We start from the raw sequence: 26,384 nt of genomic DNA, 5'->3' as shown, positions 1-26,384 counted from the left end.
ATAGCATTTGCAAATATCTTCACCCATTGAGTAGGTTACCTTTTTGCTGATGGTTTCCTCCCCTATGCAAAAGTCTTTTATTCTGGTGTAGTCTCAATAGTTTAATTTTACTTTTGTTTCTCTTGCCAGAGTAGACCTATCTAGAAAAACATCTCTAGAGCTGATGTCAAAGCAATTATCACGTATGTTTTTTTCTAGGATTTTTATGGCCTCAGGTCTCACGTTTAGGTCTTTGACCCATTTTGAGTTTATTTTTGTGTATGGTGCAAAAAAGTGGTCCAGTTTAATTCTTTTGCATGTAGCTGTCTCATCGTCCCAGTACCATTTGTTGAAGAGACTGTCTTTTCCCCACGGTGTCCTCTTGCCTACTTTGTCTTAGATTAGTTGACCAGAGATGTGTGGGTATATTTCCAGGCTCTCCTGTTCTGTTGATCTATATCTCTGTCGTTTGTGTCAGTACCATACTGTTTTGACTAATACAGCTTTGTCATGTATCTTGAAATCAGGGAATGTGATACCTCCATCTTTGTTCTTCTTTCTCAACATTGCTTTGTCTGTTTGAGGTCTTTTGTGGTTCCATACAAATTTTTGGATCGTTGGGGCACCTGGTTGGCTCCGTTGAACATCTGACTCTTGATTTCAGCTCAGATTATGATCCTCGGGTCATGGGATCAAGCCCCACATGGGCTTCATGCTGAGTGTGGAGCCTGCTTAAGGTTCTCTCTCCCTCTGCCACACTTGTGTGCTCTCTCAAATTAAAAAAACAAATTAGGATTATTCTAGTTCTGTGAAAAATGTTGTTGGCATTTTGATAGGGGTTGCATTAGATCTGTAGATTGCTTTGGGTGGTGTGGACATTCTAACAATACTGGTTCTAATCAGTAAGCGTGGAATACCGTTCCATTTATGTGTCATCTTCAATTTCTTTCATCAGTGTTTTATAGTTTTACCTTAATCTCCTTGATTACATTTATTCCTAGATGTTTTGTTATTTTTGGTGCAATTGTAAACATGATCGTTCTCTTTTTTTTTTTTTTTTAACGTTTTATTTATTTTTGAGACAGGGAGAGACAGAGCATGAATAGGGGAGGGTCAGAGAGAGGGAGACACAGAATCCGAAACAGGCTTCAGGCTCTGAGCTGTCAGCACAGAGCCCAACGCGGGGCTCGAACTCACGGACTGCGAGATCATGACCTGAGCCAAAGGCGGCCTCTTAACCGACCGAGCCACCCAGGCGCCCCAACATGATTGTTCTCTTAATTTCTTTTTCTGCTACTTTTAATTCTAGAAATTCTCTCTATAGAGGGAATAGTTCATAACTAAAGCTGCCATTTATAAAGTCACAACTTAGTTTTAGTCACTGCTTAACTTGGAATTTAGGATTCCCAAATAGAACATAAAAATGCAAAGTATTTTTATTTTATAGTTACCATACTTTTTTGAGTATACCACATTAAGACAATGTTTCATTTGGCCTAAGTTACTGGTTGTTTTTTTTTTTTTTTTTTTTTATGGTGCTTTTATTCTACCTGGTTTGAGCTATGCTAAACATTAAAAAACAATTAGTAATTAGTCATGTTCTCTTAGGATTTGTTTAAAATGATGAAGTGCTAAGTTCTCACAGGTGTAAAGCTCCAAATAACTGGCCAAATTATTACACATAAAGGCAAGTAATAAATTTAAAAAGTCTAGTCTTCAAAAGTGTTTTGGTGTTGATTTAGAATATCAAGGAGGTTCTTGGTTTTTTTTTTTTTGTTTTTTTTTTAATTTTTTTTTTTTCAACGTTTATTTTTGGGACAGAGAGAGACAGAGCACGAATGGGGGAGGGGCAGAGAGAGAGGGAGACACAGAATCGGAAACAGGCTCAGGCTCCGAGCCATCATCAGCCCAGAGCCCGACACGGGGCTCGAACTCCCGGACCCCGAGATCGTGACCTGGCTGAAGTCGGACGCTTAACCGACTGCGCCACCCAGGCGCCCCAGGAGGTTCTTGTTTTAAGTTTAACTTTTTAAAAGAGGCTTTTAAAAAAAAATTTTTTTTAAATGTTTATTTATTTTTGAGACAGAGAGAGACAGAGCATGAACAGGGGAGGGGCAGAGAGAGAGGGAGACACAGAATCTGAAATGGGCTTCAGGCTCTGAGCTGTCAGCACAGAGCCTGACGCAGGGTTCGAACTCATGGACCGTGAGATCATGACCTGAGCCGAAGTCAGATGCTTAACCGACTGAGCCACCCAGGCACCCCTAAAAGAGGCTTTTGAGGGGCACCTGGTGGCCCGGTTGGTTAAGCATTCGGCTTCAGCTCAGGTCATGATCTTACAGTTAGTGAGTTCCAGCCCCCCATGGGCTCTGTGCTGACAGCTCAGAGCCTGGAGCCTGCTTCGAATTCTGTGTCTCCCTCTCTCTCTGCCCCTCCCAGGCTTGTGCTCTGTCTGTCTCAAAAATAAACAAACATTAAAAAAAAAATTTGAAAAGAGGTTTTTTGAAAGAATAGACTATAACCTGGATATTAGGCATGAGGATAGCCCATGAAATGACAGGGGGGAAAATGTCTTTGTGCTTCAGAACGAGGGATTTAGAGTCACGTCGTCTAGATTTTTATCCCAGATCTGTAGGCAAGTCACTTTCACTTTGTAAGATGCAAGGCCCTTTATAGAAGGCAGAAAAAAATTAAAACACTTATTTCTTAGAGTCATTGTGGAGATTAAATGAGGTATGGTGTATGTTTGGAACCTTACACAAATTAACCGGTAAATCTTGGCTGTTCTCAATTTAAGAATAGCTCCAACTAGATTCTCCCAGTGTATTGTCATCGAATGGTCAAGTTAGAGTTGAAGAACCATCAGATAATTTAATTGACGTTGTAAGAGGTGTCTTCACATATTCCATATGTATGTATGTGGTTGTGGGGTTTTGGGGCATGTTGATTGCCAATTTCTATGCAATTGGGATTGCATCAGTAACAAGTGGTGATTCTCAACAGGGCGAATTCTATTGTCCAGTAACATTCTCTGTTTTAGGAGATTTCCCCCTCTGTACTCATCAGTTAAGGGGCAGTCTGACATCATGGGTAGCTTACAACTCCAGAAACCAAAAAGCTCGGGATCTGTATGTTTCTAGGTCTGCCACTAGGGCAAGTCACTTCTCTGGTTCTCCAGTTTTGTTTTGTTTTTTTAATTTTTTTTTCAACGTTTATTTATTTTTTTGGGACAGAGAGAGACAGAGCATGAACGGGGGAGGGGCAGAGAGAGAGGGAGACACAGAATCGGAAACAGGCTCCAGGCTCTGAGCCATCAGCCCAGAGCCCGACGCGGGGCTCGAACTCCCGGACCCCGAGATCGTGACCTGGCTGAAGTCGGACGCTTAACCGACTGCGCCACCCAGGCGCCCCTGGTTCTCCAGTTTTTTATTTGTAAAAAAGGTAGGATTGGGCTAGAGTGGACCCTAGAGATCCATCTTATCAAGAGGTATTTAGGTCTTTTCTTTCTGTAGTGAGCCATAGAATTAGGAATATGTGTTGTTATGTACGCATTCATGTGTATATATCTTCTGAGACTTTTATCAGAAATTAGATGATTTTCCTAATTAGCAGGCACTGACCAAACGGAAGATTAGGTGGTTCCTAAGTACTTATTTGCTCCTCAGATGTTCGCCTAAAATCTTTTATCTGAAGGCTGCCGGGTGTCATTGACAGCAAGCTTGGATCATTTGGTAATTATAATTGCAGTTAAGTATACTTCTTTATGTAAATATAAATTAAGAAACTAGGGCATTGTAAAGAAAGACTAACAAAATAAATACAGCTGTGTAGATAGCTTCTCTAGATGGACTAACGTATGAATCATATGCAATTCCCTTAGCCAAGCAGAGACCCTCTTGACTCAGTGCTGCGGTCATAAACATGCTGATAGAGCGTGTGGGCCCAGTGTTGGCAAATCTTGGATTTCTCTGCAGTAGGTGATTTTCCAGGATTAACAAGCCTATGATTCTAAGTCACAGATTATTCCTAGATCTGCCTCAAAAATAAAGACAGCTATTGAAAAATATAAAGCAATCCTCCTTCTTTAAATCACTACTATGCTCCTTCAATCTCCAGTACATTTTCCTTTTACCACTGAAAGCAAAGGAAAATGTTCTCTTAAAAAAAAAAAAAAGAAAAAGAAAAAAAAAATGCAGCCTATACAGGGGGTATTAATGTAAGAAGTCACGTTATATTTAGATTGGGGAAGAAGAATGTGTGTTTTGAGGTCAGTAATTGGAGCTAAGCCAGAAGTGTGTGAATTCTCAGTGATTTGAAAATGCTTACTGACTTGGAAAAAAATGTGTATGTTGAATTCTTTTCATTTTCCACTGGCTTTTAAAGGTTAGGATTGTATTACTTCTCTTCCCCCTTAAAAAAAATGCTACGACGACTTAGATGAAATCTTAGATGAAATCAAAATTTCTGGGCCCATTATTCAAAACCCTTCACAACCCAGCCCCAACACCTTTTTTATTTTATCTCCTATTATTATTCCCTTCTCTACACTTTCCTCCAACTGTAGTCTCCAGGGGTTCTCATTACTCCCCAGTACACCTGCATTTTCACACCTCTGCCTCTTTGCTTAGTCTGCTCCCCTGACCTAGGATGCCCTTTCTCCTACTCAGTCTACCTGACAGACTCCCGTCCCTTCTCCCAGATCCCTCTGAAGTGTTACCTGTCTTCATGAGTCTCTCTGGATCCTTTCCCGAGGCAGGTGTCTCCCTCACCTGTGCTCCCATACAGAGCACTTTAAACGGCACCATTATTCACACCGTGTCAGAATTCTGTCCTCACATTCTCCTACCGCTGCTTCCCTCTGGAGCAAGGACCATGCTTTCTGCCAAAGTGAATAACAACATGTGTGCCTTTCTTGCAGGGGGAGAGCTATCCCGATTCAGATAAAATACAGGTTTTCTTTTCTTTTCATTCGTTATATATAATTTGGAGAATACAAAATGCAAAAAACAAAAAGGAGGAAATGAAATGGACCTCTAACCCTACTCCCTCAGAGGTTATGCTAACAGTTTAGTATACCTATTTCCAGTGAAAGCATACTTTTGAGAGGGACTGGGGTGTTTAAAATTAGAAAATTACCTACATGCTTACCAGATGATCCTAATTCTCGACTTTGCTGTTTCTTTGTTAGCTCACAGAGAGAATAATCATCCTCTTTGTGGTGATCACCAGTCAAGAGGAAGTCCAAGAGAAGTACGTGGTGTGTGTTTTATTCATCTTTTGGAATCTATTGGATATGGTTAGGTAAGGAGGCAAAATAATCTCTTAAAACAAAGCCAAGTTGCTTTTCTACAATGCAACCAGTAATAGCCGCCTACGTTTGGTTACTGTGAATGAGAGAGAAAAACATAACCCCTTTGCAAATTATTTTATCTTGATATGGAAATGTATTTTTAGCGCTTTCCATAATGGGCATATCAGAGATAATGAAAACCTACTGCGGTAGTACAAGAGCAAATCAGCGCATTCAGGTTTCCAGCAGAAAACTTGGCAAAACACCAGTTTGGAATAAACCTCACAGCTGTTTGCTAATGAAAGGCATTCCTTGCAATTGCTCTGGTCCATGTGACTCTAACAAGCAAAGCAAGACTTTTATCGTATCCCAGTCAGGATTTCCAAAGTTGCTTTCTGTGAGTTCCAGAATATTTTAAATACAGGACCTCATCTCTCTGGGGGGAAAAATGCACCTCCACATGCATTTATTTTTTTATTGAAGTATAATTAACGTACAATGTTATATTAGTTTCAGGTGTACAACATAGTGATTGGACAGTTCTATACATTCCTCATGCGGTGCTCACCGGGATAAGTGCAGTCACCATACAATATTATCATAGTATTATCGGCTATATTCCCTGTGCTGCACTTTTCATCTCCAGGATACATTTTGAATACAATTCCACTGGGTTTGAATGACTTCTTGAAGTTATTTTATGGATTCCTTGGGAATCCTTGAACCTCAGGTTAAGAATCTTTTCCTCTAGATGATCTTCAGTTTCCTTCTATGTCGAAAACTTCTCAGAGATGGGTCTAGTCTTACCTTTACCAGCAGTGGGGTGAACAGTCCCCTTTGCTCAGAGGCTCATCTTGGGGAGGTGTCCTAACTGCGACTTCAGCTTTCACAATTGAGACCTGCCTCTCCCACTTGCCAGGTCTGGATGTGGTTAGGTAACAAACGAGCCATAGCATTTTAGCTGAGGTTATGTAAATTCTTTGTTTATTATATTGTCAGTAACCTAGCTGAGTTAAAATATTTCTTATTTATTTATTTATTTATTTATTTATTTATTTATTTTTAAATTTTTTTTTTCAACGTTTATTTATTTTTGGGACAGAGAGAGACAGAGCATGAACGGGGGAGGGGCAGAGAGAGAAGGAGACACAGAATCGGAAACAGGCTCCAGGCTCCGAGCCATCAGCCCAGAGCCCGACGCGGGGCTCGAACTCACGGACCGCGAGATCGTGACCTGGCTGAAGTCGGACGCTTAACCGACTGCGCCACCCAGACGCCCCTAAAATATTTCTAAATAATAGGTTGAGCCCCTAGAGTGAGTTAGAATGAACTATTTTGTTGAATTCTTTGTGGATATAATTTGTGTAAGCTATTTCTCATTTTTAACTGATAGTTTTGTAGAGTCGGGGCAGATTCCATGGACTTCTGTAGCCCATGACTTTGCGTTCCTGAGACCAGGAGCCCCATCTGGGACTGTGACTTTCTGATGTCTTGTTCTCTGTTGTGCCCGAATTTCTCAGTGCCTGTTCAGTCTCAGATGAGCTCGGTTAGACCATTAGAGAACAAAATGACTTAGCATCGGGAGCAGCATCATGATGTCCGGAAGGACTTTTTAACCCAGAAGATCTTAGGATGAATCTCACCTCCACTACTTGCTATATAATCTTGGACAAATCACTGAGCCTTTAAAAACAAATAACAGAATTAAGATAATTCATGTACCTTAACATTCACCCTTTTAAAATATAAAATTTGGGGGTTTTAGGGTATTCAAAGATGTGTATAACTATCATCACTAATTCGAGGACATTTTCATTGCATTCAAAAGAAACCCCAAGCCTGTTAGCAGTAAAGTCCCCATTTGCTCCTCCTCTCAGCCCCTGGTAACCACTGACATACTCTCTGTATGAATTTGCTGGCATTTCATATGAATGGAATCATATGGTATGTAGCCGTTTGTGACTGGCTTCCTTCACTTAGCATAATGTTTTCAAGGTTTATCCATGTTATAACACATATCAGTATTTCCTCTTTATGGCTGAATAATACTCCATTATATCGATATACCACTTTTTATCCTTTCTCTAGTTGATGGACCTACTTTTTGGTTATGAGGAATACTGCTATAAACATCCATGTACAAGCTTTTGTGTGCACAAAGACTTTCATTTCTCCTAACTTAGAAGTGAAATCCCTGAGCACCTAACCTTTCTGAAACTCAATTTCCTTTCTCTATGAAGTTGGGGAGGAATTATCTTCCCAGCTTACCCTAGAATGACGTTTCTGTAAATGCAAGGACTAGAAATTTGCCCAACCTAATAAAGCCATCTATAAAAAATCTGCACCCAAGTGATTGTTAATGTTGAAAACTGGATGTTTCCTCCTACCCCCAGGAATGAGACAAGGATGTCCACTCTTGCCACTTGTGTTCAACATTATACTGGAAGTTCCAGCCAAGTTCTGGCAATTGGGCAAGAAAATTATGTGAAAGGCAATCATATTAGACAGGAAGGAGTGAAGTCTCTATTGGCAGGTGATAGGATTTTGTACATAAATCATAAGGAATCCACTAAAAATATTAGAACTAGTAAACTGGTAAAGGCCGTAGAATACAAAACCAACATACAAAAGTCAATTGTATTCTATACACTTGCAATGGCCCATCCTAAAATAAAATTAAGAAAAACTGTTTCATTTATAAAAGCATCAAAAAAAAAAAGTACTTAGGCATAAATTGAACAAAAGATGTGTAGAACTTGTCCCTTGAAAACTATAAACTATTATTGGGAGAAATTTAAAAATATCTAAATAAATACAAAGATAACCCGTGTTTATGGGCTGAAGACTTAATGTTGTTAGGACTGCAAAACTCTGCAAACTGATCTACACATTCGGTGCAATCCTTATCAGAATCCCAGCTGGCTGCTTGGAGAAAATTGCGAAGCTGATCTTAAAACTCGTGTGGAAATTCAAGGAACTTAGAATAGCCACAGCAATCTTGAAGAGGAAGAACATGGTTGGACGACTCACACTTCTCAGTTTGAAAACTTCCTACAAAGCAATAATAATCAAGAATGTGATCCTGGCATAAGGATATACCATAGAATAGACTTGTTAGTCCAGAGATTAAACTCTCACGTTTATAGCAAATTGATTTTTGACAAGGTTACCAAGACAATTGTTGGAGGGCAAGAAGTCTTTTTAACAAATGGTGCTGGGACAACCAGATGTCCACCTGAATGGACCCTTACCTCCCACAATACACAACAATTAACTCAAAATGGATCAAAACACTGAATGTAAGATCTAAAACTGTAAAGCTCTGAGACGAACATGTAGGGGTAAACCTTCGTGGTTTTGGATTTGATAGTGGATTCTCAGACACCAAAAACACAAGCAATGAAAGAAAAAAGATACATTGGACTTCATCAAAAGTGGCTTTAAACATACGAGAAGATGCTTATCTACTCTTGTACTAAAAAGAAAAATAGGGGCGCCTGGGTGGTTCAGTCAGCTGAGCGTCCGACTTCGGCTCAGGTCATGATCTCGTGGTTTGTGAGTTCGAGCCCTGCGTTGGGCTCTGTGCTGACAGCTCAGAGCCTGGAGCCTGCTTTGGATTCTGTGACTCCCTCTCTCTCTCTCTCTGCCCCTCCCTCTCTCTCAAAAATAAATAAACATAAAAAAATTTTTTTAAAGAAAAATAGATGCTATTTTTCACTTAGATTGGTAAAAATCAAGTTTGATAACCTGCCATGTTTAATGAAGGCTCACGCTGTTGGTGTATAATATCTGTACCCATAGATAAGCAAATGCAAAACTATTTAAGAGAATACCTAAGAAACTGGCATTGGTCACTGCCTCTGAGGAATGGAATTGGGGTCTTAGAAGGGGAGAAAGATTTCGTTTTCTCCGTGTTTTCAGTGTCAGATTTCTTGGGTTTTTGTTTGTTTGTTGGTTTTGTTTTTTTTGCTATAGTATGCATTGCCTATTCCAGTAGTTCTCAAAGTATAAACAGATACCTGACCAGTGACACCAGCATCACCTGGAACTTGTTTATAATACAACTTCACAGGCTCTACCTCACATTCCCTAAATGAGACACTCTGGGGAGAGGGCCTAGCAATTTGTGCTTTGCCAAGACCTCTGGGTGATTCTGATGTATGCTTAAGCTTGAGAATCACTGCCCAGTCGGAGAAACAAAAAGATGTGTGCTATTTCATCTATTACATCACGAAGGCAGGTATAAAACTACCTACTGCACCCAAAATGAGATTCTAAGGTCAGTTCTTTTAATTGATCATAAGACAAGGCAAAGGGATACCAAACACGGATTTAGAAGTCACATCTTTATTTTAAAAATTCATTCCCTAGATATTTACGAGTCTGTCCGTCTTAAAACACTTAGCCATGTGCTCCATAAAATGGGCTTAGCTTCTGAGTGGAATTGAAGTCACTGATCAGGGAAGCTTGTAACTGTAATTCACTGAGGGATAGGAGTTACCTTTTTCTTTGTTCACTTCCGTAATTATCCATGATCCACCCCCCGAGACAGACCAGACTGACACAGTTCCCTTCCCCTTATTATTAGTTTTTTAACCTCTTCTCCTGCTTAAATGCTAGGAAGTAAAGTTTGGACTTTGCGCTTTCCAGTTGTATTTCTGTGTTTAATTACAGTGTAAGCTATTTTCTTCCCTTGTTATTTCCCAGACATCAGCAGGAATTGATGTTGATGAGCTCCTTGTCTCCTTTTAGGTACACTTACAGCATGTTGTCAGTCATAGGAATATCCTATGCTGTCTTGACCTGGCTCAGTCAAACGCTGTGGATGCCGATTTATCCTTTGTGTGTTCTCGCTGAAGGTAAGCAAAGAGTGACTTTGCAGTGTTGCTTACTGACAAAGCAATTTAGTTATAATGGCTCACTAAACTTTTTGATGATTAAATTACTATTTTTGCTACCGCTGACAGCTGACCCAGTGTATCATTCCTGGCACACTTCCCTTGATGCAAAAAAGCTGAGCATTAAGAAACAAAGTTGGAGGGGGCAGCAGCTTTGCTCAGTAGACAAAATATTGGGTGAGGAATGAAGACATCTGAGTACAGGCCCTTAAGTTCATTAACTTGTTATATGAGTTGTAACCTTTCAGTGTACTCATCCAAAAAGGGTTTAACATTTAGTGACTCAGTGGTTATGTTTAATGCATAGAAATCCAGTTCCCTCTGGCGGGACTATCTTTCCTACTTAACTGTCTCCCATGCATCACAGTCTGCCAGGAACAGACTCTACCTTTATTTTTATTTTATTTTATTTTATTTTATTTTATTTTATTTTATTTTATTTTATTTTATTTATTTTTTATTTATTTTATTTATTTAATATAATTTATTGTCAAATTGGTTTCCATTCAACACCCAGTGCTCATCCCAACAAGTGCCCTCCTACCTGCTCATCACCCACTTTCCCCTCGCCCCCACCCCCCTCCTATAGTTTGTTCTCACTCCTTAAGAGTCTCTTATGGTTTGCCTCCCTCACTCTCTGTAACTTTTTTTTCTCCCCTTCCCCACCACCCCCCCCCCCCACCATAGTCTTCTGTTAAGTTTCTCAAGATCCACATATGAGTGAAAACAGGTATGGTATCTGTCTTTCTCTGCCTGGCTTATTTCACTTAGCATAATACCCTCCAGTTCCGTCCACATTGCTGCAAATGGCCAGATTTCATTCTTTCTCATTGCTGAGTAGTATTCCATTGTATATATAAACCACATCTTCTTTATCCATTTGTCAGTTGATGGACATTTAGGCTCTTTCCATAGTTTGGCTGTTGTTGAAAGACTCTACCTTTAGATCAGTCATCAGTTTCTCAGGGAAGCCTTCCTCAACTTTCTCAACTCAGTCAGTCCTATCCCCCACCCCCCAGTACAGCATCATGAATCTGTCTTTTACAAGACCTATCTCGGGTGTAATTAGACATTTGTGTGATTCTTTGATTAGTGCCTATTTTCTGTCTAACCTCTGATATCCTTGGGGATATGAGGTTGTGTTTCCTTGCTTTCTTTCTCTTACGTACCCAATATACATGCTCAACAAACACTGAATGAATTACTGAATCCAATATAAAGTAAGCTAGTTACTTAGCTTATATGTAAAACTAAAACTTAAATAATTAATCTGCCTGCAAAAAGCTTGAGGATATTAGGGGAATATATACTTCCTTCTGTAATGGATTTGGCAGACTGGTAGGGAGCTTTCTGAAACAGACATTAAGAATTTTGAAAACAGAAGGCATAAACAAATTAAGAAAGCATATTGAGATAATTGAGGGAAAATATACAGAAATAAATTTAACGTAAAATGGTGACATTGGTGATAATCTTAAAGGGTATACATTATACCCACATGTTTTCTATTTGCCAATGACCAGAGAAAGTTTATATTATAATAAATCACAATAGGTAGAACTTTTTGCTTTCAAAAGAATTACTAATTTTTAGAAAAAACTATGCCAAGAGACTCTAGAGAATACTCCTGAAAATTGTAAAACAAAACAAAATGGAATTACTTATTTCTTTGAGAATGGAGTCCTTCACTCATGGAAACATTTATTAAGTACATTCCTTTGTTGTATCATATGAAAAATACCATAAAGAATATACAAAGGACTAAAGTAGAAATATGACTGATCTTTTCCTAAACATAAAGGATGAATAGCTGTATAGAAAGCTTTTTCATTCTTGTTATTTGGTAATATTAAGTCTTCTCCTTTCTGGGAAATCCATGTTCCTGTATGTTTGCCATAAAACCTATTTCTTTTATTGAAATTAGATTCACAAACTTACTGCAATTAAAAAGCAAAGTGTATGCAGAAAGAATCCTGGAAGCATATGTGACAAAATATCAATAATGATTCTGGGGGGCACAGAATATAGGTAACTGTAGTTTTATCTTTATGTATTTCTATTGATTTCAAATGCCTCAAAGTATAAAAATATGTAGTTAAGACAATCTACCTGACTTTTGATAACTCTAATATTTTTTAGTAATCTTTTTTTAGTTTCCCATACAATAATATAAAAGACAAAGACCAAGTTCTTTAGATAACCAAATCAACTGTTGATACTGATAAAATGCTGGAGACTCAGGTGCAGCAAGTGGAAATCTTAGATGGTACGTGTTGCTGTGTCAACTGCAGATCCTGGGTCCATGACCCTCATTGTGCTCAGGCTTCTCTAACAGCTTTGGTTGCCTGACATTTCCTCGGTCTTAAAATTAAAAAAAAAAAATTTTTTTTTAATGTTTATTTTGTTTTTGAGAGACAGTGAGAGAGAGAGAGAGAGAGAACGTGAGCAGGCAAGGGGCAGACAGAGAGGGAGACACAGCATCATCCAAAGCAGGCCCCGGGCTCTGAGCTATTAGCACACAGCCCCACGTGGGCTCGAACTCATGAACTGCGAGATCATGACCTAAACCGAAGTTGGACACTTAACCAAGTGAGCCACCCAGGTGCCCCCAAAATCCTTTTATTGAAAAGTAATTTTAGGGGCGGCTGGGTGGCTCAGTCGGTTAAGCGTCCGACTTCGGCTCAGGTCACGATCTCGCAGTCCACGAGTTCGAGCCCCGCGTTGGGCTCTGGGCTGATGGCTCAGAGCCTGGAGCCTGCTTCCGATTCTGTGTTTCCCTCTCTCTCTGCCCCTCCCCCGTTCATGCTGTGTCTCTCTCTGTCTCAAAAATAAATAAACATTAAAAAAAAATTTTTTTAAAAAATAAAAAAAAAAGAAAAGTAATTTTAGACTCACAAGAAGTTACAAAAATCGTGCGTTGTTGCCATGTACCCTTCACCCACTTATCCTAATAACATCTTAACATAACCATAGGACATTATTATTTCATGAAATATCATAAAATAATCTATATGTGAGATATAATTTCATAGAACCTTCTTCTCTTTATTGAAGTATAACAGACAATGCTATATTAGTTTCAGGTATACAACATATTGATTCAACAATTCCATACATTACTCATTGCTTCCCACAGTAAGTGTAGTCACCAGCTGTCACTCTACATTATTACAATATTATTGACTATGACACCCTATGCTGTACTTTTCATTTGTCTTACTCATTTTATAACTGGAAGTTTGTACTTCTTAATCCCCTTTGTCTATTTAGCCCATCCCCCCCCCCCCAACCACCTCCCTAACTGGCAACCGCAAGTTGGTTCTCTATATTTAACAGTCTATTTCTTGTTTATCTTTTATATTCCACATATAAATGAAATTATATGGTATTTGTCTTTCTCTGTGTACTTCACTTAGCATAATACCCTAACTATCTGATTGATAAGTCCTTTGTGTATTTTGCATATCAAACCCTTGTCAGATATTTCACTTTCAAATATCTTCTCCCATTCACTAGGTTGCCTTTTTGTTTTGTCGATGCTTTCCTTTGCTGTACAAAAGCTTTTTATCTGGGGGCGCCTGGGTGGTTCCGTTGGTTAAGCAGCTCTTGATTTTGGCCCAGGTCATGATCTCACAGTACGTGAGATGGAGCCCTTGCTTGGGATTCTCTCTTCCCCTCTCTCCCCCCTCTTCCCCTCTCCTTCCCCCCCCCTCAAAATAAAATGAACAAACAATTTTTAAAAATAAAAATTTTTAAAAGCTTTTTATTTTGATGTAGTCCCAATGATTTAATTTTGGTTTCATTACCCTTGCCTAAGGAGACATATCTGTAAATATGTTGCTAAGGGTGATGGCCAAATTACTGCTTATGTTTTCTTGGAGGAGTTTTATGGTTTCACGATTCACATTTAGGTCTCTAATCCATTTTGAGTTTATTTTTGTGTACAGTGTAAGAAAGGGGCCAGTTTCAATCTTTTGCATATAGCTGTCCCATTTTCCCAGACCATTTATTGAAAAAAACTGTCTTTTCCCCATTGTAAATTCTTGCCTTTGTCATTGATTAATTGGCTATATATGCATGGGTTTATTTCTGGGTTCTCTATCTTGTTCCATTGACCTGTGTATCTGTTTTAATACCATACTGTTTTGATTACTACAGCTTTGTTGCCTATCTTGAAATCTGGAATTAGTGTACCTCCGGCTGTGTTGTTCTTTCCCAAGATTTCTTTGTCAATTCAAGGTATTTTGTGGTTCTATACAAATTTTAGGATTATCTGTTCTAGTTCTATGAAAAATGCTATTGGTGTTTTTATAGGGATTGCATTGAATCTGTAGTTTGCTTTGTGTAGTATGGATCTTTTAATGATATTTTTCCAATCCATGAGCATGTTTGTGTCATCTTCAGTTTATTTCATCAGTGTCTTACAGTTTTCAGAGTGTAGGTCTTTCACTTCTTCTTTGGTTAAGTTTATTCCTAGGTATTTTATTCTTTTTGGTGCAACTGTACATGGTTAGTAGTGTATAGAAGAAATGGAACATATTTCTCTGTTACTTTTGTATCTTGAAAATTTACTGAATGTATCAATTCTAATAGTTTTTCAGTAGAGTCTGTAGGATTTTCTGTATATAGTGTACCATGTCATCTGCAAATAATCTTGGTTAACTTCTTCCTTGGCAATTTGGAAACCTCTTATTTCTTTTTCTTGTCCAATTGCTACAGCTAAGACTTCCAGTACTCTGTTGAATAAAAGTGGTGAGAGTGGACATCCTTGTCTTGTTCCTGATCTTAGAGAAAAAGCTTTTTTTTCACCATTGAGTATGATGTTAGTTGTGGGTTTTTCATAGGTGGCTTTATGGTATGTTTCCTCTAAACCCATTTTATTGAGAGTTTTTATCATGAATGGATGTTGTATTTTGTCAAATGCTTTTTCTGCATCCTTTGAAATGATCCAGCGGGTTTTCTGTTTCATCTTGTTAATGTGATATAACACGTTGAGTGATTTGCAAATATTGAATCACTCTTGCATCCCTGGAAAATCCCAATTGTTTGCAGTGAATGATCTTTTTAATGTATTGTTGTATGCAGTTTGCTAATATTTTATTGAGGATTTTTGCACTCTGTTCATCAGAGATAACTGGCTATAGTTTTATTTTTTAAACAGTCTTTGGTTTTGCAATCAGGCCTTGTAGAATGAATTTGGAAGTTTTCCATCATCTTCTATTTTTTTGAGAAGACTTAAACACTTCTTTAAATGTTTGGTAGAATTCATCTGTGAAGCCATCTGGTCCCAGACTTTGGTCTGTTGGGAGATTTTGATTACTGATTCACTTTCATTACTAATAGTAATTTGCCTGTTCAAATTTTCTATTTCTTCCCGAATCACTTTTGGGAGATTGTATATTTCTAGGAATTTATCTGTTTCTTCTAGATTGCCCAATTTGTTGGCATGTAACTTTTCATTCTATTCTCTTACAATCCTTTGTATCTCTGTGGTATCAGTTGTTATTTCTTTTCCTTCATTTTTTATTTTAGTCCTCTTTTCTGATGAATCTGGCTAAAGGCCATCAATTTTGCTTATCATTGCAAAGGGCAGCTCTTGGTTTGATTGATCTCTTCTGTCATTTTTTTAGTTTACTTTTTACTTTCTTCTGCCATAATCTTCATTATTTCCTTCCTTCTACTTTCTACTAGCTTTGGGCTTTCTTCTTTTCCTGGCTCCTTTAGGTGTAAGGTTAGGTTGTTTGAAAGTTATTCATGTTTCTTGAGATAGGCCCGTATTGCTATAAACTTCTCTTGTAGAACTGCTTTTGCCATGGCCCAAAGATTTTGGACTGCAGTGTTTCCATCTTCGTTTGTCTTCCTGTATTTTTTGATTTCCTCTTTGATTTCTTTGTTGACCCATTTGTTGTTTAATAGCATGTTGTGTAGCCTTCCTCTATTTGTGTTCTTTCCAAAATTTTTCTTGTAATTGATTTCTAGTTTCATACTGTTGTGGTTGGGAAAAAATGCTTGCTATGACTTCAATCTTCTTAACATTTTTGAGGCTTGTTTTGTGGCCTAACATTTGATCTGTCCTGCAGAATGCTTCATGTGCACTTAAAAAGAATGCATATTCTGTTTTTTAATGGAATGTTCTGTAGGTATCTGTTAGGGTCGTCTAGTTTAATGTGTCATTCACAGCCACTATTTCCTTGTTGATTTCCTGTCTGGATGACCTGTCCATTGATGCATGTGGGGTGTTAAAGTCCTCTCTTACTGTATTACTCTCAGTTTTTCCTCTTATGCCTGTTAATTGCTTTATGTAATTAGATGCTTCTTTGTTGGGTGAATAGATGTTTACAATTGTTACACCCTCTTGGACTGATCACTTCATCATTATATAGTACCTCTGTCTCTTGCTACAGTCTTTGTTTTAAAGTCTATTTTGTCTAAAATAAGTATTGCTTCCCTGTTTCCTGCCCCATTTGCCTTGTATAGGTTTTTCCATATCTTCACTTTCAGTCCGTATGTGTATTTAGGTCTGAAGTGAGTCTCCTGTAGGCAGAAATGGATGGGTCTTGGTTTTGGTTTTTTTGTTTGTTTTTTAAGTCCTTTCAGTCACCCTATAGGTGCAGTTAGTTCACTTCCCTTTAAAGTAATTATTAATAGATATGCACCTATTGCCGTTTTATTCATCGTTAACAACAAATTGGTTGTTTTCAGAATTCTGTTCCTTTCTTCTCTTGCCCTCTTCCTTTGTGGTTTGATGGCTTGCTTTTGTGTCACATTTGGATTCTTTCTCTTCATGTTTTTGTGTATCTATTGTAGGTTTTTGATTTGTGGTTGCCACTGGGTTCAAATATAACATCTTATGTGTGTAACGGTCTGTATTAAGTTGATGGTCACCTAAGTTTGAACACATTCTAAAAGGTTTTACTTCCCCCTCCATGTCTTATATAAACGATGTCACATTTTACAGATTTCCTTTTTGTGTATCACTTAAATTTTATAGATATAATTGATTTCACTACTTTTGTGTTTAAACCTCCATGCTGGCTTTATAATTGGTTAGTCTACCACCTTTACGGTGTGTTTGCTTTTTACCTGTGAAACTTTTCCTTTTATAATTTTCTTCTAGTTATGTCCTAGAAGCAGTTTTTGCTGCTTTAAAAATTCACTCTATATCACTACTTTTTGCCATATCAATTATTATGGTTGAATAATAATTGGTGTGGGCATCTTTGGATTCATGTTTTTGAGGCTTTATGTGCTTCCTGAAGCTGGATGTCTCTTTTCTTTCCCAGATTAGGGAAGTTTTCAGTTATTTCTTCAAATAATTTTTCCAGAGAAAATTATCTCTTCTGGGATCCCTTTAATGCAAATATTGTTACTCTCGATAATGCTGGGTTCCCTTAACGGATGTCATTTTTTTTTCTTCCTGCTCTTCAGTTTGATTGCTTTCCATTATGTTGTCTTCCAGATTGTTGTGTTCTTCTGCGTCCTCTAATCTGCTCTGGATTCCTTCTGGTGGAGTTACGTCGTTTTTTGAATGCTTCAGCTCTAACTGGTTCTTTTGTATATTTTCTCTTTGTTGGAGTTCTCATTGAGATCTGAGATCATCTACTCTTTTCTCACACCCAGCGATTATCTTCATGACCATTACTTGGAACTCGTTATCAGGCACATCGGTTACCTGTTTCATTTAGCTCTTTTACTGTGATTTTGTTCTTTCCTTTGGGCCATATTCCTCTGTCTCCTCATTTTGTCTGTGTTTTTGTGTATCAGGTGAGTCAGCATCTCCTGGTCTTTTTTTTTTTTTTTAATGTTTATTTTTGAAAGAGAGAGAGAGAGTGCGAGCGCGTGAGCATGAGCGGGGAAGGGGCAGAGGCAGAGGGAGACACAGAATCTGACACAGGCTCCAGGCTCTGAGCTAGCAGCACAGAACCTGACGTGGGGCTCAAACTCACAAGCTGTGAGATCATGACCTGAGCCAAAGTCAGACGCTTAACCGACTGAGCCACCCAGGTGTCCCTGCATCTCCTGGTCTTGAAAATAGTGGCCTTATGTTGAAGAGATCCTGTGACCTCCTGTAGCACAACTCCCCCTTGGTCTTCAAAATCAGGAATGTCCCCTGTGCGGGTTGCCTATGCCTTACTGTTATGGCTGAGCTGCAGTTGCCTTCAGTGCAGCCAGCTGCTATGACCCACTTTGCCTGCTTCAGGCACACGGGGCAGGGTTTGATCCCTATGTTATTGAGAGGGTTGTTTGAAGCCTCTGTAACTAGTTGGTGGGTAGACCAACAAGTGGAATTACTGGATAGTACAGTGCTCCTATATTTAATTTTTGAGAGACCTCCATACTATTTTCCACACTGGCTGCACCTGTTCATATTCCTAGTAACAGTGTAAGAGGGTTCCCCTTTCTCTACAGCCTTGCCAACACTTGTTATTTCTTTTCTTTTTTCTTTTTCTTTTTGTACTAGCCATCCTGGGAGGTGTGAGGTGATATCTCATGATTTTGACTTGCAGTTCTGTGATGATTAGTGATGCTGAGCATCTGTATGTCTTCTCTGGAGAAACGTATGTTCATGTCTTCATGTTTTTGCATTGCATTGTGTTTTTGGTGTTGAGTTGTAGAAGTTCTTCATGTATTTTGGATATTAATGCCATGTAAGATACATACCTTGCATTCTCCCATTCAGTAGGGTGCCTTTCTGTTTTGTGAATGGTTCCTTTCACTGTGCAAAATTTCATTTTGGTGTAGTCCCAATTTTGCTTTTGTGGTCCTTGTCTGAGGAGACCTACCCCTAAATATGTTCCTAAGGGAAATATCCAAGAGTATAATGCCTATGTTTTCTTCTAGGAGTTTTGTGGTTTCAGGTTTCACATTTAGGTCTTTTATCCATTTCGAGTTTATTCTTGTCTACAATAAGGGGTCCAGTTTCATTCTTTTGAATGTGGCTGTTCAGCTTTCCCAGCATCATGTATTGAAGTGACTGCCTTTTTCCCATTGTAAATTCTTGCCTCCTTTGTCATAGATTGACCATATAAGCATGGTTTGTTTATTGGCTCTCTACCCTCTTCCATTAATTTTTGTGTCTATTTTTGTGCTAGTACTGTTTTGATCATATCGGGTTTGTTGTATACCTTGGAATATGCAGTTGTGATACCCCCAGCTGTGTTCTTTCTCAAGATTGCTTTGGCTATTCAAGGTCTTCTGTGGTTTCATATAAACTCTAGGGTGATTGATTCTAGTTCCATGAAAAATGCTATTGGTATTTTGATAGGGATTATACTGAATCTGTAGTTTGCTTTGGGTAGTATGTACTTTTTTTTTTTTTATGTTTATTTATTTTTAGAAAGAGAGAGTAAGCGGGAGGGAGAGAATCCCAAGCAGGCTCTGCACCGTCAGTGCAAGCCTGATGCAGGACCTGAATTCACAAATTGCGAGATCATGACCTGAGATGATGTCAGACACTTACCCGACGAAGCCACCCAGGCGCCTCGGGTCCTGTGGACATTTTAATGATAATTCTTCTAGTCCACGAGCTTGGTGTATCTTTCCATTTGTTTGTGTTGTCTTCAGTCTCTTCCTTCAGTGTCTTAACAGTTTTCAGAGTATAGATGTTTCACCTCCTTGGCTTATTCCTAAGTATTTTGTTTGGTGCAACTGTTAATGGGATTGTTGTTTTCTGAATTTTTCTTTCTGCTACTTTATTAGTATATAGAAACGCAGCTGATTTCCATGTGTTAATTTTGTAACCTGCAACTTTCCTGAATTCGTTTGTTACTTCTGTTTTTTTGGTGACATCTTTAGGATTTTTATGTACAGTATCATGTCTTGTGCAGTGAGTCTTGTGCATGTCTTCCTTTCCAATTTGGATGCCTCTTAGTTCCTTTTCTTGTCTGATGTGGCTAGGACTTCTAGTACTTTGTTGAATAAAGTGACAAGAGTGGACAGCTTGACTTGTTCCTGATCCTAGAGGGAAGCTCTTAGTTTATCACTATGATTTTAGCTTTGGGTTTTTAATACATAGCCTTTATTATGTTGAGGAATATTTTCTCTAAACCCACTTTGTTGCATTTTTATCATGAACAGATGTTTTGTCAAGTGCTTTTTCGTCATCTATTGATTGTGATTTTTATCTTTTGTTGACATGGTGTATCACATTGACTGCACATATTGGACCATCCTAGCATCCCCATAGTCAATCCCACTTAATTGTGGTAAATGGTCCTTTTCACGTATTGTTGAATGTGGTCTGCTAATTTGTTGAGGATTTTTGCATCTATGTTCATTAGGGATAATGGCTTGTATTTAGAGGGAGGGCGGTGGGAGGGGGTAGTCTCTTTGCTTTTCATGTAAAGGTAAAGCTGGCCTCATAGAATGTATTTGGAAGCTTCCCTTCCTATTTTTTTTAGAATCGATCGATGTGAATAGGTATAAACTCTTCTTTAAATGTTTGTTAAAATTCACCTGTGAATCCAGTTGGTCCTGGACTTCTGTTTGGGAAGTTTGTAAAGTATCGATTCAAGGTTGTTTCTAATAATGGGTCTATTCAGATTTTCTATTTTTTCCTGATTCGATTTTGGAAACGTGTTATGTTTCTAGGAATTTCTTTCTTCTAAGTTGCCCAATTTGTTGGCCTCGAAATTTTCGTAGTAGTCTTGTAATCTTTTGTATTTCTGTGGGTCAGTTTTTGTTTCTACTGTTTTCCGATTTTAGTTTAGTCTCCTTTTTTCTTGAGGAGCTTGGCTAAAGGTTTATTAATTTTATCTTTTCAAGGAACCAGCTCTTGGTTTCATTGATATTTTCTTTTTTTAAGTCTCTATTTCATTCATCCCTGGTCTGATCTTTATAATTTCCTTCCTTCTTCTAACCTTGTATCCTGCTGAATTTTAAGGCTCCCAAAGATTAGCCCCACTGGATTTCAAGGCCACATGTCCTAGGGACTCGTTCTCACGGCAGTCCCCCAGTGCCAGGGCGCTCTGAGGTGGTTCCTTACTTCCTTGCGCTTCCAGGCTTGTGGTGTCCCCTCCGTTTGTGGTTAGTCTCACTAGGGTTTTGGTTTCCAACCACATCTCCACCCCTCCTACCCTGTTCCATGTGGCCTTCTCTCTCAATTCGCTGTGGAAGGTCCTGTGTTCAGGACGTTTTCAGAGTTGTGCAGATGTAGCTGTTACTTTGGCGTGTCCATGGGTTGAGCTGAACTCAGGCTCCTCCTACTTCACCATCTGCTCCCTCTCTGAACCTCCATCTCTTTATCTGACCCCAGCCTCCTCCCGCAAACTTCTTTAGGCCACCATTTCTCCCAGAGTTGCTCAGAAGTCTTTATAAGTTCTACTAGTGGGTGGGGAGGAAGGAGGAGCTATTCGAAGGCCAGTTAAGCTGAGGAGATGTTGAGTGAGACCAGTTTCTTTGTTGCAGAGCTTTTCAGAATCTCTACTGCACTGATAGGTGTTTAAACTCCAAGGAGAGCAACCATATGCCACATTTTTCGGATTCATCAACCTATCCATCCATCCCTATTAGTGGCTAAGGAGACAAGTATTGGGGGATACCACTTTAAGAAACATTGTAAACTATTTCTCTGTGGGCATAACCAAGTGTAAAATGAACAACGACAAAAAAATTCAAGTCGCACCGTTGTCATGGTCTTGCCAGTTTAGTCGTTCACATTTCTTTGTTAAACTGTAGCTTTAGCTGTGGGATTCAGCAGTGGTCACAACCGTCATTATAAAATTCAAAATATCCATACACACACACACACACACACACACACACACACACACACACACATCCCTGTAGCAATATGAGAGGAAACTCACGATTCTTTCTTTCTTCTTTAAACAGCATTTGCCATCTATCAGTCGCTGCCTTATTTCGAATCATCTGGCACATACTGCACGAAGCTGCCTTTCGACTTAGCCATCTATTTCCCGTACGTGCTGAAAATGTATCTCATGATGCTCTTTATAGGTAAGTGGCTTTTGTTTTTGCATTCTTCCTGCGCTTTCTGGTTTGTGCTGCTGTCTGCCTTAGCAGAGAGGTCTGCAAACACGGGAGAGGCAGAAAAGGAAGCCCGGCATGATGGACTAGATCTTGTTAGTAAAGCACCTCGAAGTTATAATGCTTTTTGCAGGACATCACAAGATCAGATATATCAGTGTTTCACCGTATAAACACGAACAGTTTCCGTAGCAGGTAACATACCTTGCAGTTGTAGGAAATGTAGAAGTTTGACCGTGGAGGGGCGCCTGAGTGGCTCAGTCAAACGTCGGACTTTGGTTCAGGTCATGATCTGACGGTTTGTGAGTTCGAGTCCCGCGTCGGGCTCTGTGCTGACACCTCAGAGCCTGGAGCCTGCTTCGGATTCTGTGTCTCCCTCTCTCTCTCTGCCACTCCCTGGCTCATGCTCTGTCTCTCAAAAATGAATGATTAAAAAAAAAAAAAAAAAGTTTGACCATGGACATAGTGATCTACAGAGAAAACACAGATGTCAAACGAAGCAAGCTTGGCCATTCTGGTTTTCCCATTTATATCGATTTTGTTTCCTGTTTGTTTGGTTTTATGTGCTAGCGTTTCCCCAGCAGGCAAGTGGGAGTAGGTGCTAAAAACACAAGAAAAATGTGTGGGACAAACACTTGGAGTTGAGAAAATTTAACTGGCAGAGGACTTCCACGATTACGTTTCACTCTCTGCAGCTCTAACCTTCCCCAGTCCCCAAGAGAGTTGTTACCTTCCGGAGGTAATCATTATCAGACCTGTAAGAACAACGCATCAAAGAGAAGACAGATGCGACGCTTGCGGGGTGGTAGAGAGAGCTACTCTAGGGAAAGGCAGAAACGAATCCCTTGCCACAAACCCAACGGGACAGCAGAGTATGCTTTCCTTCCCTTTCCGCAGAAGAGCTGGACCCTTTGGGTCTCCCTTGCAAGTGTCTTGTCCTTCGACTCCACGCGGCACTCCGACTGTATTTTAAAACCACGGTTCTTTCCAGGGAAACGCTTGGTAAACCTTACTTACTTCTGCCCCTCCCTTCTCCATGTTAGGTATGTATTTTACCTACAGTCACCTTTACTCAGAAAGAAGAGACGTCCTCCAAGGCTTTCCCGTTAAAAAGAAGAAAGTGTGAAGCACGGCGCTCTGATGTGACAAGAGAAAAACCAGGCTTGTGGATTCGCTGCAGTAAACGGCACCTTGGCGGAAAAACACCTGGTACTTGACAAAAAACCCACGACGGGATTGCTCTCCTCAAACTTGAGACGTATCACGGCACTCTCTTATCCTCGCATGTTTTCAAAACACGTATTCTGTGCAAGCTACTTCACCAAAGCTGTGGGTTTTATACAAGTTAAATTTACGTCGTGGGAAGCCTGATTATTTTCCTGTAAGGTTAATGAGACATAGGAGAGGGACTGGGATAGACTTCGTTGAATTGAGAAACCAAAGGTGTTAGCCGGAATTGTATCTGTTTACGTCTCTCTCCATTTCTTTTCACTTCGGAGTTCCCAAATAGCAAGTCTGCAGGAGGGCAACGATGTGAAATATGTTTTGCAGTTGTCTAGGAAAACACTGTACAGACAGATGCCCCGCCATCGCCACGGTTCACACCATTTTACACATTAGACACGCTTAGGAAATGACACGTGTTCCAAACCCTGGAAGAATGTTCACTAATATTACACAAGGTACTTGGACTTCGATCCTTAAAAGAGGACCCTGATGAAACAGAATAGATCTTTGATAAATATACAAATAATGCCCCATATTTCTTTCCTGAAAAAAAAAAATGAGGCCATAGCCATACCTTATAGGGACATAAAAGGTACAAAACTATAATAATTTTGAAGGAAACAAGGCAACTAAGAACTAGTGATGTTTCAGATTACTGAATTATTATTGCTAATTACTATGTCATCACTTAGAGTTTTGAAAACTTTTCTTTTGAAGATCTAAAATATTTGTGAATAATTGACTAATAGCATCATCTCTGTAACACTGGTATATCATTCACTTTTCTTGAGAGAATTCTAGAATCTTCTGATCCAGTAACCATAGAAAAAGGGAACTAAACATTTTGTGACATAAAAACCAGGTAGTAAAAACGTAGTTACAAAAAAATTGGTCATCTCATTTCCACTAAATAAAACGTTTAAAAAGTTGAGCGTCAATAAAGATAATTGCTATCTTTACAAATTTAGTGTCCTATTTGGAATCTCAAAATAAGTATAAAAATGATCCTTTTAAAAATCTAGATTTTGTTTCTAATGTTGCTTATTTTAAAAAATTTACTGAAAGCTCTAGCGTAGGAAGAGAACAGAATTTCTCTGCAAACTTTGGGTGATTCAGTCTAGCTTCCTCTCAATTAAGATCACTGAAATACTATTTACATCTAGAATCACTGAAGAACAGAGTTGTAACAATTAGAGAAACTACATTTTGTTATTAAATACTACTTTAATTTCTAAACCAAATGACCTTAAGAACCTGCGTACTTCTTAAAATAGAAGACTGAAAACAAACACAAGGAAATTTAGAATTATGGGTTGACAATTTCAGGTCTGCAATAGTTGAAACCAAAATCCAAGACTCCTTTGGTGTCCCAGTCACAGTTGTTCTTGTGGTTGGTTGCCTGTATCCATAATTGAGAGAAATATTAAATTTCGTTAGAGATTAGTAAAAATAAGAATGTAATTTTTCCTTTGCCACGTTAAGAAACCCAGCCAGTAAACATCTACCTAGTTAATTGGATATGACCCAGAATGCAAAGTTGATTTCTTTGGCTATTTTAACTGTGTGTCCATCAAATCTCTATTTCATTTTGTTCAGTGTTGTCAAATGCTCAGTTTCCCAAATCTAATACATATAGATGAAATAGGGAACTATTAGATATTTTAAAAGCATAACACATAACTTTTAAGATGACCTTTCTTTGGAGTTTTCAATGCCAAGTTCCAGTGCCTCAAGTTCCAAGTAACCCCAGCTAAGGTGTAGTAAAGTAATCAACAGCACCGGGACCTCCGGAGGGGGTGGGGGATAAAACTGCTCTGAACGAAAACGCTGCAGAGCTTTCTTCATCACTGAGCAGAAGTCGGCCTGAAAAACATCAGTACACACTGTCATATCATCAAAGTCCCTGGGCCTTTCCTTTATCAAAGTAGTGCATGAAAAGCGGTAACACTTCTTCCAAACATATCCATTCAGTATTAATGCATTTTCTTTTCTTCACTTTTCAACACTCTTACCCTTGTCTGACGTTTTTCTTCAATAAACAGATTGTTAGTAAAAGGAGTTGATTCTTAGTTGCTGCAAACGCATCTACATTCATTCAAGAAACAATGTGGGGTACCTTGCACACTGTAGGCATAAAATTATAAAACCTTTATCAGGCTTCCTGCAAACACATTTGTTACTAAAGAATAAACCGCATCTTCCTGAAGTCCCTAAAAGAAGTTAACCCTTTTGTTTTAGTATATACCTTATTCTGCCTACCTTGAGCAAGCAAATTTCAAAAGAATTTGCATTTCTTTCGAAAGATGATGTAGCTATAACATCAATATCCAAAATGTTTCTGCAAAGAATCTTATGTTTATATGCAAAGAAAACAGTCACATTTTATTGTGCTAAAGTATTAAAGTGATTTAAAATTAAAATGTGCTAAAAATTGTCTCCCCTTCCCCTAACATTGTCCTCTCCTTTATTTTTGCTTTGTAAACATTACGTTGTTTTTCCTTTGTTCGGGTAACTTTTACTTTCTATTTCTGGGCCTAATTGCTGCGCTTTGATATGGCCCTTTTTACCAGGGTACCTTTTCAGAGGATGTTTCAGGGAGCAACAGTCCCAGAACTAACCAGGGAACCACCTAGAAGGCAGATTCCAGGGTGCCCCTGGGAGCCAGGAACCTGCATTTTGCCAGGCTCCTCAGATGCCCCTCTGGCACACTAGAGTTTGAGTCCGAAGTATTTCGGCTTTGGACAGAAAACTGCTAATAAGAACTTCAATAAAAGCCACCATGCCATGTAGTTCTGTTTTTAGAACCAAGATGATGACATTCATTTATGTTTAAAGGTGCCACCCGGGAATTCATTTATCTCTGGTAAGGGTGGCTAGAGTTGAAAAATCTCATCTTAGGGGAACTGTCAATTCCATCTGAAAATCAATTAGTAAGAACATGTCTTGATTCATCAAACGTAGGTGCCTACCGCGTGCTTTGTGGTATTCAGCTGAGCCACGGG

The 26,384-nt window shown here is 38.9% G+C and overlaps 1 protein-coding gene across 4 annotated transcripts in view; it reads left to right on the top strand.

Annotated features, from left to right (window-relative positions):
* Nucleotides 1-25,437, top strand: part of HACD4 (3-hydroxyacyl-CoA dehydratase 4) — a 38,499-nt gene extending 13,062 nt beyond the window's left edge. For 3 of the 4 annotated variants that reach the window (XM_045042866.1, XM_045042864.1, XM_023242358.2), the window contains 4 exons: nt 5,168-5,280; nt 10,022-10,128; nt 22,000-22,125; nt 23,199-25,437. In XM_045042866.1, coding sequence (XP_044898801.1) covers nt 5,168-5,280; nt 10,022-10,128; nt 22,000-22,125; nt 23,199-23,281 — 429 coding nt within the window. In that variant the 3' untranslated portion in view covers nt 23,282-25,437. The remainder of the gene's footprint in view (nt 1-5,167; nt 5,281-10,021; nt 10,129-21,999; nt 22,126-23,198) is intronic. The other variant, XM_045042865.1, reaches the window with a different exon arrangement.
* The last annotated feature ends 947 nt before the right edge of the window (nt 25,438-26,384 follow it).

Source organism: Felis catus, chromosome D4 (genome assembly GCF_018350175.1).
Source record: "Felis catus isolate Fca126 chromosome D4, F.catus_Fca126_mat1.0, whole genome shotgun sequence".
In the NCBI taxonomy this organism is placed as follows: Eukaryota; Metazoa; Chordata; class Mammalia; order Carnivora; family Felidae; genus Felis; species Felis catus.
Note: the sequence above shows the minus strand (reverse complement) of the source record. Positions and strands in the feature narration are given on the sequence as shown.